At 49.2% G+C, this 17468-nt stretch overlaps 1 protein-coding gene across 1 annotated transcript; it reads left to right on the top strand.

Moving 5' to 3' along the window:
• Nucleotides 1-2737: 2737 nt before the first annotated feature.
• On the top strand, nucleotides 2738-11501 carry MCAT (malonyl-CoA-acyl carrier protein transacylase). The gene is made up of 4 exons (XM_008540546.2): nucleotides 2738-3290; nucleotides 4375-4462; nucleotides 7539-7756; nucleotides 10875-11501. Exons 1-4 carry the CDS (start codon nucleotides 2895-2897, stop codon nucleotides 11298-11300), a joined length of 1128 nt encoding a protein of 375 aa, XP_008538768.1. The 5' UTR covers nucleotides 2738-2894; the 3' UTR covers nucleotides 11301-11501.
• Nucleotides 11502-17468: the final 5967 nt, after the last annotated feature.

Here is a 17468-nt window from a genome sequence, read left to right as displayed (position 1 = left end):
TGTCCTCAGCTGAGACAGGCAGCAGGGCATGGAGGAGAGAACAGGGTCTCATGAGCCTGTGATCAAGACCTGTCAAATTCAGCCAAGATTCTGGGCCGGGCTCCTTAGGGATTCTGTTCTTAAACAGGCAGTACAGTGGCAGCTGGCATCTTGGTGACAACAACCCTCAGTACATCCTTGGAGTCACACTTCTCCCAACTGGACTGGCCACTCACAGGCCTGGTGCACATGTCATCCTGGGGTCTCTCTTCATCACCACCCTAGGGATGCCCTTGACCCCTCTGCTTGCCGGCTCCTCATTTCCTGCATGGCACATCCTCGCCTTTCTTGGTTCCCTGCGTTCGTGATGAGCCCATCCTCCAGGAGTTCTTGAGAAAGACTGCTTAGGAGGCGTCACGTTTGAAATCCTGCACTCTATCCATGGTTGACTGATGCTTGGCTAAGAATTCGAAGTTGGAGATCCTTGCCCTTGAGCATCATGCAGACTTGCCGGCCTCCAGCTGCACGGTACCGATGAGCAGGGTGGACTCAGTCCATGTTTTGAGCCTTTGTATGTAACCTGTTTTGTTCTTCCTGGAAGATTTTAAGATTTTTGTCCCCAGAGTTCTGAAATCTCACACCGGTATTCCTCTATGTGGGTCTAATTTCACCCCTTGTGCCAGTGCTCAGGGGACCCTTTCATACGGGAAACATAGCCTTTATTTTTCGGAAATTGAACCATCTTTTGGATGATTTCCTTCCCTCTGTTTCCTCACTTCTCTTTCCGGAGCCCCTATTACTCAGAACCCTAGCCTGCTCTTCTAACTTCCTTTTCCCTCCTACTTCTCACGTTCTGCTTTTTTGCTTTACCTTCTGTGTGGTTTCCTCAGCTTTCTCTTCCTGGCCTTCTACTGAGCTTTTCAATTCTGCGATCCTGTTTTTAATTTCTAAGGGGTTATTTTTTGTTTTCCGAGTGTTCTTTTTTTTTTTTTATAACTTCCTGTTCATTTTTCATGGATGCAGTGTCTTCTCGTACCTCTCAACTATCAATGACAGTTTTCTTACAACAGTTATTTTCTTCTCGCATCATAGTCTCTGAATCTCATGCATTGGCTCCCCCACCCCCATTTGTAAGAGGCTTTCCTCAGATGCTTGGGCATCTTTGGTTGGCTGCTCGTGATTAAAAGAAAGGAGGGAAATAAGTCTGCGGATGGTATTTGTTGGCTTAGCTTTACTGTAAAGTTAAACTTGGTGGGTCATTTGTCTAGGAACTTCCTGGAGTGTCAACATCTTTAGGATTTCCTTCTTGGACTGGGCAGATTCCCTAAGGTCCTCAGTCCCTTGCCTGGAGGGTAGCGGTCTGGCCCGAGGTTTCTGGGGCTCAGCTGGGGGGAAGCACTGGAGGTAGTCTCCGCTTTCTCAGTCAGTCTACACCTGTTTCAGCAGAGTACCCACATTCACCGCTGTCCCTGGTGTGTCCAGCCCTTTGCAGAGGTAAACCCTCGATGTTCGCCAGAATGAGAGAGGAGCATCAGCCAGTGACTGGAGAGAGGGAGGGGATCTAAAGATCTCAGTGTTCTTCAAACACACCTTCCAATAGTCCTCTTTATTTCCGCCTTCTTCCACCCTCAGATCAAGCGGCAGCTGGTGCTGTCAGTTCCTGAGCTTTCGAGGATTCTGTTGCATGAATAAGGGTTGCTTCTCAGCTTTCCCCAGTTTCAGGAGGAATTTGGCTGTCTGGAGTGGGCTAAGTCCAGTAATACTGGTCTTCCTGCTTCCCAGCTTCCAGAGAGCCTGCTGCTAGGCCCTCCTTTTCTGCTGTCCCTGTCCTTGTGGATTTGTCTTCAAAAGATTCCTGCAGTGTGGGTTTACGGGCTTTTGGAGGCTGTGTGCGCTCTATTCATGTCTCAGCCTGAAACTCTCCTCCACGTCTTGGATGACCACGGCGTTGAGTAGATTTGCCATCATCCGTTGAGCTCATCTCCTCTAGTTAGATATGCAGCTTATTTCCATTTTTCCTCATCAAAAGCAAGGCTGCCAGGGATGTCCTGAGAGTGAGATCTCCGTTCATTTGATTCTTTTCTTAGCAGAAACTCACTGAAGGAGATTTGCTGACATGATTCCACCTAGATCTCTCTCATTACGAGGTGTGTAGTGCGTGTGCACGTGCGAGGCCCCTGGGCTCCTTAGAAGAGGCTGGCAGGAACCGAGAGAGGAGCAGGGGAAGGGGGTGTAGTCATGGGTGAGGTCAGAGTTGGATTCTTTCTGACCCAGTCTCACACCACCGCTCAGAAGCCGCATAACCCCAGTTTCCAATCCCCTTCTGTCACTAACCACCTGTCACTCAATCTTCCAGCCTTTGTCTACTCATCTGTAAACTGAGGATAATAGCACCTATCCACCACAGTGTTGCTGTGAGGAATTAAGCTAATGTCTGAAAAATATCCCGGGTTTTGTTCAACGGGTCACCTATTTACTAGATGCTTCTGTGCCGGGCACCGCGTCCGGTTTGCAGGAAGCATTATAAGAGAAGCGTTATCTTGCCCACTGCACAGTGTTGGTGGGAGAATCACAGACGAGAAAGAACGTGGAAGCGTCTCAAGCACGTTTCACACGCCAGGTGGAAAGAGTGAACACTACATTGCGTCGCGCCGTTTATTCAATAGATATTTCCCGGGGCTCATTGTGGTGCCGGACCTCGCCGTCTGCCCTCCCGTGGAGGTTTACGTAAGCGCATGCGCCCCCAGCACGCAGGGCAGCCGGGTCTAGGGCCCAGGGCAGAACCAGAAACTGCGGAACCTTTCCTTCCGCCCTCGGGTGCCCTGACCCGCCCGGCAGGAAATGAGCCACGGACCGCGCCGCCGCAGTCGGGCCCCGGTCGCCGCGGTAACGCGCGGGGTTCGCGTGTCCTCGCCATGAACGTCCGGGTGGCGCGGGCTGCGTGGGCCCGGGGCTGCGGCGCCTCGAGCTTCCCGCGGCCCCCGCCGGGCGCGGTGGACGTGGCGGAGCTGCTGCGCGATGCGGCGGTGGAGGAACCGCGGGCGGCGGCGGCGCGGCGGCTGCCGGGCCAGTGCTCCGTGCTGCTCTTCCCGGGCCAGGGCAGCCAGGTGGTGGGCATGGGCCGCGGGCTGCTGCGCTACCCGCGCGTCCGCGAGCTCTACGCCGCCGCCCGCCGCGTGCTGGGCTACGACCTGCTGGAGCTGAGCCTGCGCGGGCCGCAGGAGGCCCTGGACCGCACCGCGCACTGCCAGCCCGCCGTCTTCGTGGCCTCGCTGGCCGCCGTCGAGAAGCTGCATCACCTGCAGCCCGCGGTGAGGCCCGAGGCCCCGGGGCCGGCCGGAGTGTCCCCGCGGCTGACTCCTGGCCGATTCTCACGAGTACCCGCTTTGGGCCAGGCCCTGTTCTAGGCGCTGGGGCTACAGGCGGAGCTTGCATCTTCGGGGCAGGAGACATCATAAATATACGATGTAAAGAACATAGCGTGTTAGAGGTGGAAAGTGTTATAGAAAGGAAAACAGAACAGAGAAGGAGGCTGGGGAGTCGAGGGCCGGGCTGTGATTTTAAATGATCCTTAATCATCTAATTAGTTGCTAAATGATTTTAGGGGGATTCAGCTTCATCCCTAAATGATCATTGAGAAGATGATATCTGAGACGGTCACTTCACTTGAAGGTGTGAATTGATTGCTGTTGATACTTCATAATATCAAAATAGTAAATATTAAGCTAGTTCTTTAAACCCTTTTCCCCATTTCGCCCTGTAACAGCCTCGTGAGGTAAATACTGCTATTTTGTGGATGGGGAAAGGAGACTTGGTGATATTAAAGGGTTAGTTATGTGGTCCTGTTGAGTCGTGAATAACATTGAGTGCTTGCCCTGGGCCAGGTCTGTGCTAAGCACTTTAGAGACATTATCTTCATGTGATTCTCTCAGCAGCCCTGTGATGTAGGTCCTGCTCTTTCTCCATTTCACAGATGAGACAGCTGAGGCTTCAGGTTGATTAGGGAACTTTCCCAAGCTGAGAACTGAATCCGGCTCTTTGTGACTCTGAAAGTCATGCTCTTGACTTCGGTGCTGAGCTCCCTCCTGCTCCATCGGTCTGAGAGGCAGCCCCAGGGCAGAGGCGATGGAATCCAGAGCCCTGGGTTGGAGTCTCACCTCCCACTCAGAGTCAGCGAGCTGGGTTTAACTCACCTTGCCAGGGAAGTTCCTCATCAGTAAAGGGGCCGCATCAGTGAGTGTCAAAGCCACTTCTCTGTCTCCTCATCTAGCTGGAGCACCAGGCCAGTGGGACCTGGCTCACTGAGCCACTGAGCACCTTGCCAGCTCTCAAGTGCAGAGCCCTGGATGGAGCTCTCTGAGAACTTGGCCTCACGTTCTGCATCTGTCACCACAGGTTATTGAGAACTGTGTTGCTGCTGCTGGATTCAGTGTGGGAGAATTTGCAGCCCTAGTGTTTGCCGGAGCCATGGAATTTTCTGAAGGTACACAGAAAGGGGTTTGGTTTTGTGCAGGGGTGTTGTCTTCCTGGGCTCACTGGGGCCAAGGGACATTGCCATAAATGATTGTGGACCCATTCTGGGGTGATAAAGAAGGGAGCACGTGGATGGGGATGACATTGGAACCCGAGGATCAGACTTCACCTAGATTCCCTTTTAAGCCTGAAGGGTTCATCTGGGATTTCCTTTCTTTTGGTAATCTCATGAAATCTGCTTGCTTGACTGTCTCTCCCTTATCCCCTGTGTTCTTAGTCTGTTCACATGCTTCCAGTGCCTATTGCTTGGTAGAAGCTCAGTAAATATGCATTAAATGAAAAAGTAATTGAATGTTTGATCTTGAGCCATATCAGTTTCATTTCTTAAGATTTTTGTTTATGGTTAAAACAGATCAACATTTTTGCTTATAGATAAATATGGGCAAAGGACTTGAATAGACATTTGTCCAAGAAAGATATCCAAATGACCAATAAGCACATGAAAAGATATGCAACATCACTGATCATTAGGGAAATGCAAATCAAAACCATAATGACGGGGGCTGGCCCCGTGGCCGAGTGGTTAAGTTCGTGCGCTCTGCTGTAAGCGGCCCAGGGTTTCGTTGGTTCGACTCCTGGGCGCGAACATGGCACTGCTCATCAAACCACGCTGAGGCAGCGTCCCACATGCCACAACTAGAAGGGCCCACAACTAAGAATATACAACTACGTACTGGGGGGCTTTGGGGAGAAAAAGGAAAAAAAATAAAAATCTAAATTGTCTCTTCAAAAAAAAAAAAATGCCATTAAAAAAAACAAAATCCACAATGACGTACCACTTCATACCCACTAGGATGGCTTTAATTTAAAAAGACGGAACAAAAAGCAGAAAATAATAAGTGTTGGCGAGGCTGTGGAAAAACAGGAACCTCACACATGGCTGGTGAGACCGTAAACCAGTGCAGCCGTTGAGGGAAACAGTTTGGTGGTTCCTCCAACAGTTAAACATAAGTTACTGTACGACTCACTAGTTCCACCTGTAGGTGTATCACCAAGAAATGAAAACATGTCCACGCAGAAAACTTGTACACAGATGTTTGTAACAGCGTTCTTCATAACAGCCTAAAGATGGAAACAGTCCACATGTCCATCCTCAGATGAGTGGATAAACAAATTGTGGTCTATCTGTACAATGGAATACTATTCAGCCATAAAAAGAAGCGAAGTACTGACACCTGCTCCAATGTGGATGAACCTCAGAAACATCCTGAGTGAAAGGAGCCAGGCACAAAAGGTCACGTAGTGTGTCATCTCTCTCATATGAAATGTCCAGAATACACAAATCCATAGAGACAGCAGATTAGAGGTTCCTGGGTGGAGGGAAGGAGAAATGGGGAGTGGTTACTTAGAGGATACAGGTGTTTTATGTTTTATAATTTGATATTGTATATTTATATTTTACCTCAGTGTTTTTTTAAAAAGCATTATAGGAAATGAAAATAGTTTCATAGTTCCACATCCTAATAAAACTATTTTACACATAGTTTTATGTGTACATAATTTGCAGAATTAGAGCCTGTGTACATTCTGTGTTGAGTTTTTTCACTCGGCATCTTGCATACTTATTTAATGGCTGCACGGGAGGATTTCCACACGCTTTCTCCACATTCCTCTATGTTGTCTTACTTCCTGCCACAGGCTCTTAACACATTTGCTCCACAGCTCCACTTGCGTAAGGAGGCTGAAAGTCCAGTACAGCTGTGCGTGATTGCCGAGTGAATGGAGATGTGTTAGAGAGAAAGGGGACAGGAGTGCCCCACAGACCCTCCCCGTTGTCCCATCAAACCTGCGCTGCCCCTTCACCTCCCTTGGTCTGCTCATGCCCTTCCCCCCGAGGGAGCAGACCCAGGACCAGGACAATGGGTGTCCAGTCATCACAGGCCATTCTTACGTGGCGGTCATTGGAGCTGCCTGCCTGGGCACAGCCCTGTCCTCTCACCTTGCGCTGGAGCCACGCTGACCCAGGAGCCCGCGTTTCGGGTGGCCTGCCTTGGCAGCGTCAGGTTCTCCAGCTCTTAGTGAGGGCAGCACTGCTTGATTTATGGTAATTGTGAGACTGCGAGTCAGGGACCAGTTTGTAGTTTGTGCATCATTCCAAGTATCTTGATGCCTCTTGATTGTTTTTCCTCTTCAACACGATTTCTCTTAAGTAATAACCAAATTGATAATTCCCAGGGCCAGCCCAGTGGTGTAGTGGTTAAGTTTACATGCTCTACTCAGCAGCCGGGGTTCACTGGTTCGGATCCCAGGCATGGACCTATGCACCGCTCATCAGCCATGCTGTGGTGGTGTCCCACATGCAAAATACAGGAAGACTGGCACAGATGTTAGCTCAGGGCCAATCTTCCTCAAGCAAAAAAGGAAGATTGGCAACGGATGTTAGCTCAGGGTGAATCTTCCTCACCAAAAGGAAGAAAGAAAGAAATCCCAGTTTTCACAACAAGCCAGGCAGATTAGATATTATTATCCCCATTTTACTATCTAAAACTCTCGCTTGGAGGGAGGTCATGACTTGCCCGAAGCAATGTAGCTCAAAGTCTGTTCCTTCTCACCCTACAGCAGGATTTCTCAGAAGCAGCACTGCGGGTGTTTTGGACCAGATAATTCATTGTTGTAGGGGCGCTGTGCATTGTAGGACGTGGAGCAGCATCCCTGGCTTCTACCCACCAGATGCCAGTAGCACAGACCCCCTTCCCCGTTGTAACAATCAAAAATGGGGTCCAGACACTGCCCTGGGGGCACAGTCACCCCTGGTTAAGCAGCCCGTCCTGCGCCGAGCCGCTGTGAGGCAGGAAGCCATGGGTTAATTCGTTAGTGCCAGGGACGGCACCTGCTTTTCCATGGTGGTGGCGGCGTCTCTGTCTGTGCAGCAGATACAGATACAACTGTGGCCTTGTGGGCTGGCGGCGGACACCAGTGTGAGTGTCTCCCGCACGCAGTGTGGACCTTAGCCTTGTCTTTCAGGTCTGGGCTTCCCTCCTTCATTACGTGCCCTGATTTCTCCAAATGCCCTTCTCTCTGGATAGGTCTGTATGCAGTGAAAGTCCGAGCCGAGGCCATGCAGGAAGCCTCGGAAGCTGCCCCCAGTGGGATGCTGTCTGTCCTCGGTCGGCCTCAGTCCAAGTTCTCCTTCGCCTGCTTGGAAGCCCGGGAGCACTGCAAGGCTGCGGGCATAGAGAGCCCCGTGTGCGAGGTGGCCAACTACCTCTTTCCCGACTGCAGGGTGATTTCAGGACACCTGGAGGTGGGTGTTGACGGGCACAGTCCTCACAGACCCCAGTCCGCTGCAGAAGGTGGGAGCCGTTCCACGCCTGTGAGCCCACAGTAGTGCGCTGGGTTCTCGGCTGAGCCGAGATCTTGGGAAGTATTTGAGGGCCTGGGGAGTGTGTGGTGGAGCGAGCACTGCACAGGGAGCAGGAGGCTGGGATACTGTCCCCCTCACCTCATACAGACCGGGACCTCAGGCAACTTGCCCAGCCCCCTATGGAAAGTGAAGGGGCTGGACCAGGTGGTCTCCAGGCCCTCGCCTGGTGCACTCGGGGCTTCTCACGGCCGCTGACCCAGTTGCTTCCTCAGAGAGGAGAAGCCCTTCCTACAGGGTTGCTCCTACCTGCTCTTTCTCCCGGGTCTGTGTTGGCACCCAAGTTAATTTCCTTTCCTCTGCCCTTCCTTCCCTTCTCTCTTCCCCACAATCATTGCTCGGGCAGCTCCTGTGCAGCAAGCACTGAGGACATAGACTGGTCAGCCAGAGCTCCTGCCCTCCCAGGAAGGCCGGCTGTGAACGGATGACTCCAGGTTGCAGGGTCAGGCTGACAGCAGGGGCCTGAGGAGGTGGCCCCAGGAGTGGGGCCTGGAGGATGAGTTTGCCAAGAGGAAGGGCATCCCACACAGAGAAGGAGGGTGCGCCCGATGGAAAGGGCAGATCCTGAGGGCCGAGCTTGGGAATGCTGGCGGAGTGCGGGTGGGGACCTGTGCGGGGCTGCGGCGCAGGGCCAGTGCTTACACCTCTCCAGGCCCCAGCGGCAGTCCTGTGCTCGCGGAGGGGGGTCTCAGTCCCATCTTAGATGTGAGGAAGCTGAGGGAGAGGCAAGTGCTTGGAGATGGTGGAAGGAGACCTGGAACTCGTCTGTCTCACGCTGGCGTCTGTGTCTCCTCCACTCACCTTTTCCGTTCATCCTCCCCTTCAAGGCCTGGCCCTTGTGCCAGGTGACCTCGTGTGTCTCCTCTGAATCAGTGAGTGGTCCCTCTTGTGACAGTTCTGAGATGGTGGGAAGATGAGTTACAGTGGCCCCAAGTTACTCACGGAGGCAGTTGCTCTCTCCCATTAGAAAGTAACCCAGAAGGGAGCCAGGAGGGGCCCCCAGCCAGGGCAGGAATCTCCCCCCAGCCAGGGCAGGCTCCCAGCCAGGTGGGCATCCGGTCCAGATGACGACTCCTGGGACTCCCAGGTTTGGCCTCTTGGTGCTGTTGGAAGTGCCACCGCAAAGAGCTGAGCTGAGGACAGGGCTTCCCCTGAGCAGCAGAGCCCAAATCCAACAACTGATCGAAGAAGGCTCGGTCTCTGCTAGACCAGTGCCTTGGCCGAGGGCCAGCCGCATAGGAGCCTGCTGGACCTGAGGCCATGGCCTTGACTCCTGCGGTCTTCCCTCGAGTTGGATGAGTGCAGAGACCTTACAGGGAAAGCACTTTGAGGCGGCTGAAATGACACAGGAGGTGCCACAGAGTGTCACCCACACGGATGCCGGTGGTCAGAGCAGCCCAGGCATGCTGGGAAGGGCATGGGCTGGGGACTGCAAGAGGCCTTGGTTCAGAGATGCTCCTGGGGCTTGTCCCTCAGTGTGACGGGACAGACTGGAGGTGACAGTGGACATGAAGCACCTGGTCAGTCAGGACAGGGTAGACTGCTGCAGGGACAGACAGTGCAAACCTCCACGGTTCCCGCAGGTGTGGTGCACATGTGGTGCGGTTCACTGTGCTGGGCTCTGCTCCACTTCCCTCCCCGCCCTGAGCGGCTCTGGAGTCCTGACAGACAGGAGGCAGAGGAGGCTGGATGGGATGAGCCACAGGCTGCAGCTGGCCGGGCCTGGGTGGGCAGGATATGCTCCTCCTGCAGGGAGGGGTCCATGGAGATGGACAGACGAGCACCATCCAGCCAAAACTCCTGGTGCCTCCTACCCTCTGGGGACACAAAGAGCTGCCTCGTTATGTTTTTTCCAGTAGACATGGATGGGCTTGGTATACAAGATGATAATGATTGCTAACCCTTATACAGCACATGTGCCTAAGCAGCGTTCGATCCATGCCCCCATGAGACAACTACTGTTGTCATCCCCGTTTTATAGATGAGGAAACTGAGGCACAGAGAGGTAAAGTGCCACTGCCTGAGGTCGTGCAGCTGCTGTGACCACAAGGCTTACCTTCAGTCTTCCAGGGAGCAGCTGGCCCAGCCTCTCATCAGGCTGTGCGTGGCTGCTGTCGGGTTGAAGGGACACAGCAGAGGGTTTAGTGCACAGGGAGCCCTTGAGATCCCAGTGGAGGGATGAAGGGCCTCCAGTGTCGGCGTGGCAGGCCGTGGGCTGTGTCTCTTAGGAATATACTATTTTAAAGATATTTGCAAATTACGCTGTTTGCCAACACTTCCAAATTTGGGCCTGTTAGCCCCAGAGGCCCCTTCTGGGCCGAGGCCCCTCCTGGGGAAGGTTTTTGGTTTCAGGGAGAGAGAGAGTTCTTCTCTAGAGAAACCGCGGAGGAGAGTTCTCATGGGAAAGACCCTGCGGGGTGAAATGAGGCTTCGAGTCTCCTTCTGAACTTTTTTCTTGAAGATTATGGAGTGATAAGAAAACAGGTTTATTAAACATTATGAAGGGTAGCAGAACTATAATTGAAGATGAACACTTACTGTTAGTTTATAGATGCTTGCACACCTCCTGCCAGTCACTTCCCAGCACCTTGTGAAGTAGACGAAACTCTGCTCACTTTATGGGTGAAAAAAAATGCCAAGGCGTTGAGTGATATTTCTGGGCCCCGAGCTAGTGAATGACAGGAGCTGGGACAGGACTCGTGTTTCCCAACCTCGGATCTCTTTCAGCCACGCAGTAGTCACCTACCCAGGTGGGGCATGTGAATGGTCAGATCCCCGGAGGAGGACTTGTGGGACACTGAATATGCAGCTGATTTTAACGGAATAAAGAGGTGGATTGAGTCTGTCACTCTAGGTCATTTGCAGCCTGAACTACGTGTGCAGATGTGAAGAGAGAAGCATATTCTGTACACAGGACTATGACAGTGCCAGTGGTGACTGCCTCTCGGAGTTTCTTCCTCTAAGATCTGCCTGGCTTAAACCTCCTTTCTTTTTTCTCCAGGCTCTGCAGTTTCTCCAGAAGAATTCCTCTAAGTATCACTTCAGACGCACCAAGATGTTGCCGGTGAGCGGTGCCTTCCATACCCGCCTCATGGAGCCAGCCGTGGAGCCCCTGGCGCAAGTTTTAAAGGCAATTGATGTCAAGAAGCCTCTGGTTTCCGTCCACTCAAACGTCAATGGGAACAAATACATGCATCCGAAACACATCCAGAAATTGCTGGTCCAGCAGGTGGTCTCCCCGGTGAAGTGGGAGCAGACGATGCATGCCATATACGAGAGGAGGAAAGGCACCGAGTTCCCCAGGACGTTTGAGGTGGGACCTGGGAAGCAGCTGGGAACCATCCTGAAGAACTGTAACCTGCAGGCCTGGAAGGCCTACAGCCCCGTGGAAGCGATGGAGGCTGAGGACACGGACCAGGACCTGTAGGCGCCCCCTGGTGGCCACGGGGTGGGGGTGGCTCAAGTGGAGGCTCCGGTGGGCGGAGCACGGCCTGTCCTCCCCCAGGAGGTGGCTCTGCCCTGTGCCTTCTCTGCCTTCCTGTCTAGCCGCCTCTGAGTGATTGGGAGGGACTGTTTGCAAAGTGCTTGGAATGCCACATAAAAAGCACTAAATATGAGTATTTCTTCACATGACACTGTCCATTTTTCCCCCTTGAAACGCGTTTGAATTCTGGGGATAAGGATGCAGCGGTGCCGGGCTGGTGATGTGGAGAGCCTGAGTTCCTGCTCCGCCACGTGGGCAGAGCAGAGCACCTGCCAGCTCAGGTGGCGCCTCTAAGATGGGCCGAACCAGCCGCCTGGTGGGTACGTGCTGAGGCCCTTGGGGGCTTGGCCTGTTGCCATGATGCCCTTTCGTGTGGGTGCTGTGGGCATACTGGCGTGGCCACAAGGCAGGCCAGTACCAGAGGCTCCTCCGCTGCTCCGGGAGCCTCTGGCCACCACACCAGAATCTTAGCTCCTTTGTCACGAAATCCAAAGGGCTTTAGGACCCAGTTGGCCTTGGCAGCCATTCTCGTGCGTGCACACACACCCCCCAACACACTCAGCTGTTGGGAGACCCAGCCCCACATTGGTTTACTTACCCAGGAGTATTGAGTGCCTGCTGTGTGCCAGGGAGTGAGTGACCTCTGCCCTGGTGGGGAAGAGTGTCCTTTATTTAGCAAGCTGGATGGGACATGGGAAGGGCGGCTGAGGGCCCTGCTTCCTCCCACACCCCCAAGTCACCCCTCAGACAGTGACTACTGAGTGCCTGCTTTGTGCCCACAACCTGGTCTGGCCAGGCCCACCCTCATGGAGCCATCTCTGCCGCTCCACCCCAGGAGCACACGCAGGCTCTCTACAAATGCAACTCTTTGCATTAATATTAAATGGGAGGAATGCTAAGCCTCTTTGGGTGTTCTTTTCATTATTCAGTGATAGTGGGAAAACCTCACTGGGAATGAAAGCTCTGAGTTCATCTTTAAATGTTGCTGTTGTGTAGACCTGTGTCCAATCCTGGATAGAGTTTCTCATGTTCAATTCTACGCTCATTCTCAGCAGGGGAGGGGCCCTGCTGGCCTTTGGGCAGGACTGGGCATCATTGTGTGGGACCGTCCTGTACTTCTGGGCAGCCGTCCTGGCTCCTCCACTACATGCCAGTAGCACTTCCAGGCGTGTGACCCCCAGGCATGTTTCCACGGCCCCAGGTGAGAACCCGATTTTCACCACGGACTGAGTCTGAAAGTTCCTTGGGGCACAATGAAGAACTCTCTCTTAAAATTTTGTTTCAGAAGTTTTCAGGGGCCGGCCCTGTGGCTGAGTGGTTAAGTCTGCATGCTCTGCTTCAGTGGCCCATGGTTCACTGGTTCGGATCCTGGGCGCGGACCTACACTCTACTCGTCTAGCCATGCTGTGGTAGCATCCCACAAAGAAGAACTAGAATGACTCACAACTGGGATATACAACTACATACTGGGGATTTCGGGAGGAAAAAAAAAAGGAAGGTTGGCAACAGATGTTAGCTCAGAGCCAATCTTCCTCACCAAAAACAGTGTATCTTTAAAAAAAGCTTTCAGCCATCAAACCACAAGGGAAGAGAGCAAGAGAAGAAGAAAGGAACAAAGAACTACTAAAACACCCAGAAAAAAAGTAACAAAATGGCAATAAGTACATATTTATCAATAGCTACTTTAAATGTCAATGGACTAAATGCTCCAGTTAAAAGGCATAGGGTTGCTGACCGGATAAAAAACAAGACCCATATATATGCTGCATACGAGAGAGACACTTCAGACCTAAAGGCACACAAACCGAAAGTGAAGGGATGGAAAAAGATATTCCATGCAAATGGCAAATAAAAGAAAGCTGGAGTAGCAATACTTTGACAAAATAGACTTTAAAACAAAAATTGTAATGAGACAAAGAAGGGCACTACATAATGATGAAGGGAATAATCCAACAAGAGGATATGACATAGGAGCAGCTAAATATATAAAAGAATTATTAACAGACATGAAAGGAGAAATAGTAACACAATAATAGTAGGGGACTTTAACATTCCACTTAGACAGATGGACAGATCATCCAAACAGAAGGTCAATAAGGAAACACTGGCCTTAAACAATACATTAGACCAGATGGACTTAGTAGATATATATAGAACATTCCATCCAATGACTGCAGAATACACCTTCTTTTCAAATGCACATGGAACATTCTCCAGGACTGACCACATATTAGGGTACAAAACAGGTCTCAGTAAATTTAAGAAGATTGAAATAATACCAAGCATCTTTTCTGACCACAAAGGTCTGAAACTAGAAATTAGTTACAGGAAGAAAATCAGAAAAGTCACAAATATGTAGAGATTAAACAAAATGCTACTGAACAAAGATTGGGTCAACGAAGAAATCAAAAATTTCCAGAAGACAAATGAAAATGAAAATACAACATGCCGAAGTCAATGGGATACAGCAAAAGCTGTTCTAAGAGGGAAGTATATGGCGGTATAGGCCTACTTCAACAAACAAGAAAAATCCCAAATAAACCATCTAACAGGTCACCTAAAGAAACTGGAGAAAGAAAAACAAACAGAGCCCCAAATCAGGAGAAGGAAGGAAATAATAAAGATCAGAGCAGAAATAAATGAAGTAGAGACTAAAAAGCAGTAGGAAAAAAATCAATGAAACCAAGAGCTGGTTCTTTGAAAAGATACACAAAATTGAGAAACCTTTAGCTAGATTCATCAAGAGAAAGAGAGAGAAGGCTCAAATAAAATCAGATGAAAGAGAAGAAATTACAAGACACCTCAGAAATACAAAAGATTATAAGAGAATACTATGAAAAGCTATATGCCAACAAATTTGATAATCTAGAAGAGTGGACAAATTCTTAGAATCATACAACCTTCCAAAACTGAATCAAGAAGAAATAGAGAATCTGAATAGACCAATCACCAGTAAGGAGATCAAAATAGTAATAAAAAACCTCCCAAAAAATAAAAGTCCAGGGCCAGATGGCGTCCCTTGTGAATTCTACCAAACATTCAAAGAAGATTTAATACCTCTCCTTCTCAAACTCTTCCAAAAAATTGAAGAGAAGGGGAAGCTTCCTAACTCATTCTACGAAGCCAACATTACCCTGATACCAAAACCAGACAAGGAAAACACAAAGAAGGAAAATTACAGGCCAATATCACTGATGAACACCGATACAAAAACCCTCAACAAAATACTAGCAAATCAAACACAACAATACATGAAGAAGATCACACACCATGATCAAGTGCGATTTATTCCAGGATGCAGGGATGGTTCAACATCCACAAATGAATGTGATACACATTAACAAAATGAAGAATAAAAATCACACGATTATCTCAATAGATGCAGAGAAAGCATTTGACAAAATACAGCATCCGTTAATGATAAAAACTCTGAATAAAATGGGTATAGAAGGAAAGTACCTCAACATAATAAAAGCCATATATGACAAACCCACAGCTAATATCATTCTCAATGGAGAAAAACTGAAAGCTACCCTTCTAAGAACAGGAACCAGACAAGCATGCCCACTTTCACCACTCTTATGTAACATAGTATTGGAAGTCTTAGCCAGAGCAATCAGGCAAGAAAAAGAAATAAGAGGGATCCAAACTGGAAGGGAAGAAGTGAAACTGTCAGCATTCGCAGGTGACATGATTTTATATGTAGAAAACCCTAAAGAATCTATTTAAAAACTTATAGAAATAATAAATGGTCAAGTTCCAGGATACAAAATCAACATACAAAAATCAGTTGTATTTTTATACACTAATAATGAAGTAGCAGAAAGAGAAATCAAGAATACAATCCCATTTACAATCGCAACAAAAAGAATAAAACACCTGAGAATAAACTTAACCAAAGAAGTGAAAGAGCTGTACACTGAAAACCATAAAACATTGTTGAAAGAAACTGAAGACACAAAGAAATGGAAAGAGTCTGTGCTCTTGGATTGGAAGAATTAACATAATTAAAATATCCCTACTTCCCAAAGCAATCTACAGATTCAATGCAATCCTTATCTAAGTTCCAACATTTTTCATGGAAATAGGACAAAGAATCCTAAAATTTGTATGGAACAAAAGACCCCAAATAACTAAAGGACTCCTGAGAAAAAACAACAAAGCTGGAGGTATCACACTCTCTGATTTCAAAATCTACTACAAAGCCATAGTAACCAAAACAGAATGGTACTGGCACAAAAACAGAGGCAAAGATCAATGGAACAGAACCGAGCACCCAGAAATAAACTCACACATCTATGGACAGCTAATTTTCAACAAGGGAGCTAAGAACATACAAAGGAGAAAGGAAAGTCTCTTCAATAAATGGTGTTGGAAAAACTGGACAGCCACATACAAAAGAACGAAAGTAGACCATTCCATCACACCATACACAAAAATTAACTGAAAATGGATTATAGACTTGAATGTAAGACCTGTAACCATTGAACTTCTAGAAGAAAACATAGGCAGTACGCTCTTCGGCATTGGTCTCACCAGCATATTTTCAGGTATCATGTCTGACTGCGCAAGGGAAACAACAGAAAAAAATAAATAAATGGGACCACATCAAACTACAAAGCTTCTGCACAGCAAGGGAAACCATCAACAAAATGAAAAGACAACCTGACAACTGGGAGAAGGTATTTGCAAACCATACATCTGATAAGGGGTTAATATCCAAAATATACAAAGAACTCATACATCTCAACAGCAAAGAACTAACAACCCAATTCAAAAATGGGCAAAAGATCTGCATAGACATTTCTTCAAAGAAGATACACAGATGGCCAACAGGCACATGAAAAGATGGTCAACATCACTAACTATCAGCGAAATGCAAATCAAAACTACAGGGAGATATCACCTCACTCCAGTCAGAATGGCTATAATTAAAAAGACAGGAAGGGCCGGCCGGTGGCATAGTGGTTAAGTGCACACGTGCTCCTTCGGTGGTCCGGGGTTCACTGGTTTGGAGCCTGGGTGTGGACATGGCACCACTTGGCACGCCATGCTATGTTAGACATCCCACATATAAAGTAAAGGAAGATGGGCACAGATGTTAGCTCAGGGCCAGTCTTTCTCAGCAAAAAGAGGAGGATTGGCAGCAGATGTTAGCTCAGGGCTAATCTTCCTCAAACAAAAAAAAACAAGACAGGAAACAAGTGTGGGAGAGGATGTGGAGAGAAGGGAACCCTCGTACACTGTGGATGGAAGTGTGAACTCATGCAGCCACTATGGAAAACAGTATGGAGAGTCCTCAAAAATTAACAATAGATCTACCATATGATCCAGCTATTCCACTGCTGGGTATTTATCCAAAGAACATGAAAACATGAATACTTAAAGATACATGCACCCCACGTTCATCACAGCCTTATTCACAATAGCCAAAGCTTGGAAGTAAGCTAGGTGCCCATCAAGGGACGAATGGATAAAGATGTGGTGTATACACAATGGAATACTACTCAGCCATAAGAAATGATGAAATCCGGCCATTTGGAACTTGAGGGTATTATGCCACGTGAAATAAGTCAGGGAGAAAGTCAAATACCATATGATCTCACTCCTAAGTAGAAGATAAAAACAATCACACACACATAGAGACAGAGATTGGATTGGTGGTTACCAGAGCGGAAAGGGGAGGGAAACAGGAGAAAGGGGTGATTAGGCTTAGGTGTGCCGTGATGACCTGTAATTAGTCTTTGGGTGGTAAACACGATGTACTCTACACAGAAATCGAAATATAACCAGGTACACCTGAAATTTAAATAATGTTATAAATCAATGTTACCGCAATAAAAAAAAAAAGGTTTGCAAACATTTACAAAGACTTTTGTTATTGCTTTTGAATGACTCCAAGTCTGTTTGCACCCCCTCCGCTGAATGCTGTGAGCGATGGGCACCCGTGGGAGACCGAGCTCCCCTCCATCCGGACTTCGGGTCTCTGGCCGCGCTGCAGGCAGGAGGGTACCAGTTACATTCAGCTCTGAGGGGCACAGACCCCTAGAAGGGAGCTGGAGGCGCAGCGGAAGGAGGCAGTCCTGCGTGGCAGGCCTCACTGCTCCTGTG

The sequence above is a fragment of the Equus przewalskii genome, chromosome 29, assembly GCF_037783145.1.
Source record: "Equus przewalskii isolate Varuska chromosome 29, EquPr2, whole genome shotgun sequence".
In the NCBI taxonomy this organism is placed as follows: Eukaryota; Metazoa; Chordata; class Mammalia; order Perissodactyla; family Equidae; genus Equus; species Equus przewalskii.
Note: the sequence above shows the minus strand (reverse complement) of the source record. Positions and strands in the feature narration are given on the sequence as shown.

What these genes read in the sequence shown, in the direction of transcription:
- MCAT (XM_008540546.2), top strand. Translation starts at nt 2,895, where the DNA reads ATGAACGTCCGGGTGGCGCGGGCTGCGTGGGCCCGGGGCTGCGGCGCC. An exon ending in AGCCATGGAATTTTCTGAAG is followed by an intron (nt 4,463 to 7,538) that starts GTACACAGAAAG and finishes CTCTCTGGATAG; the next exon opens with GTCTGTATGCAGTGAAAGTC. An exon ending in TGATTTCAGGACACCTGGAG is followed by an intron (nt 7,757 to 10,874) that starts GTGGGTGTTGAC and finishes TTTTTTCTCCAG; the next exon opens with GCTCTGCAGTTTCTCCAGAA.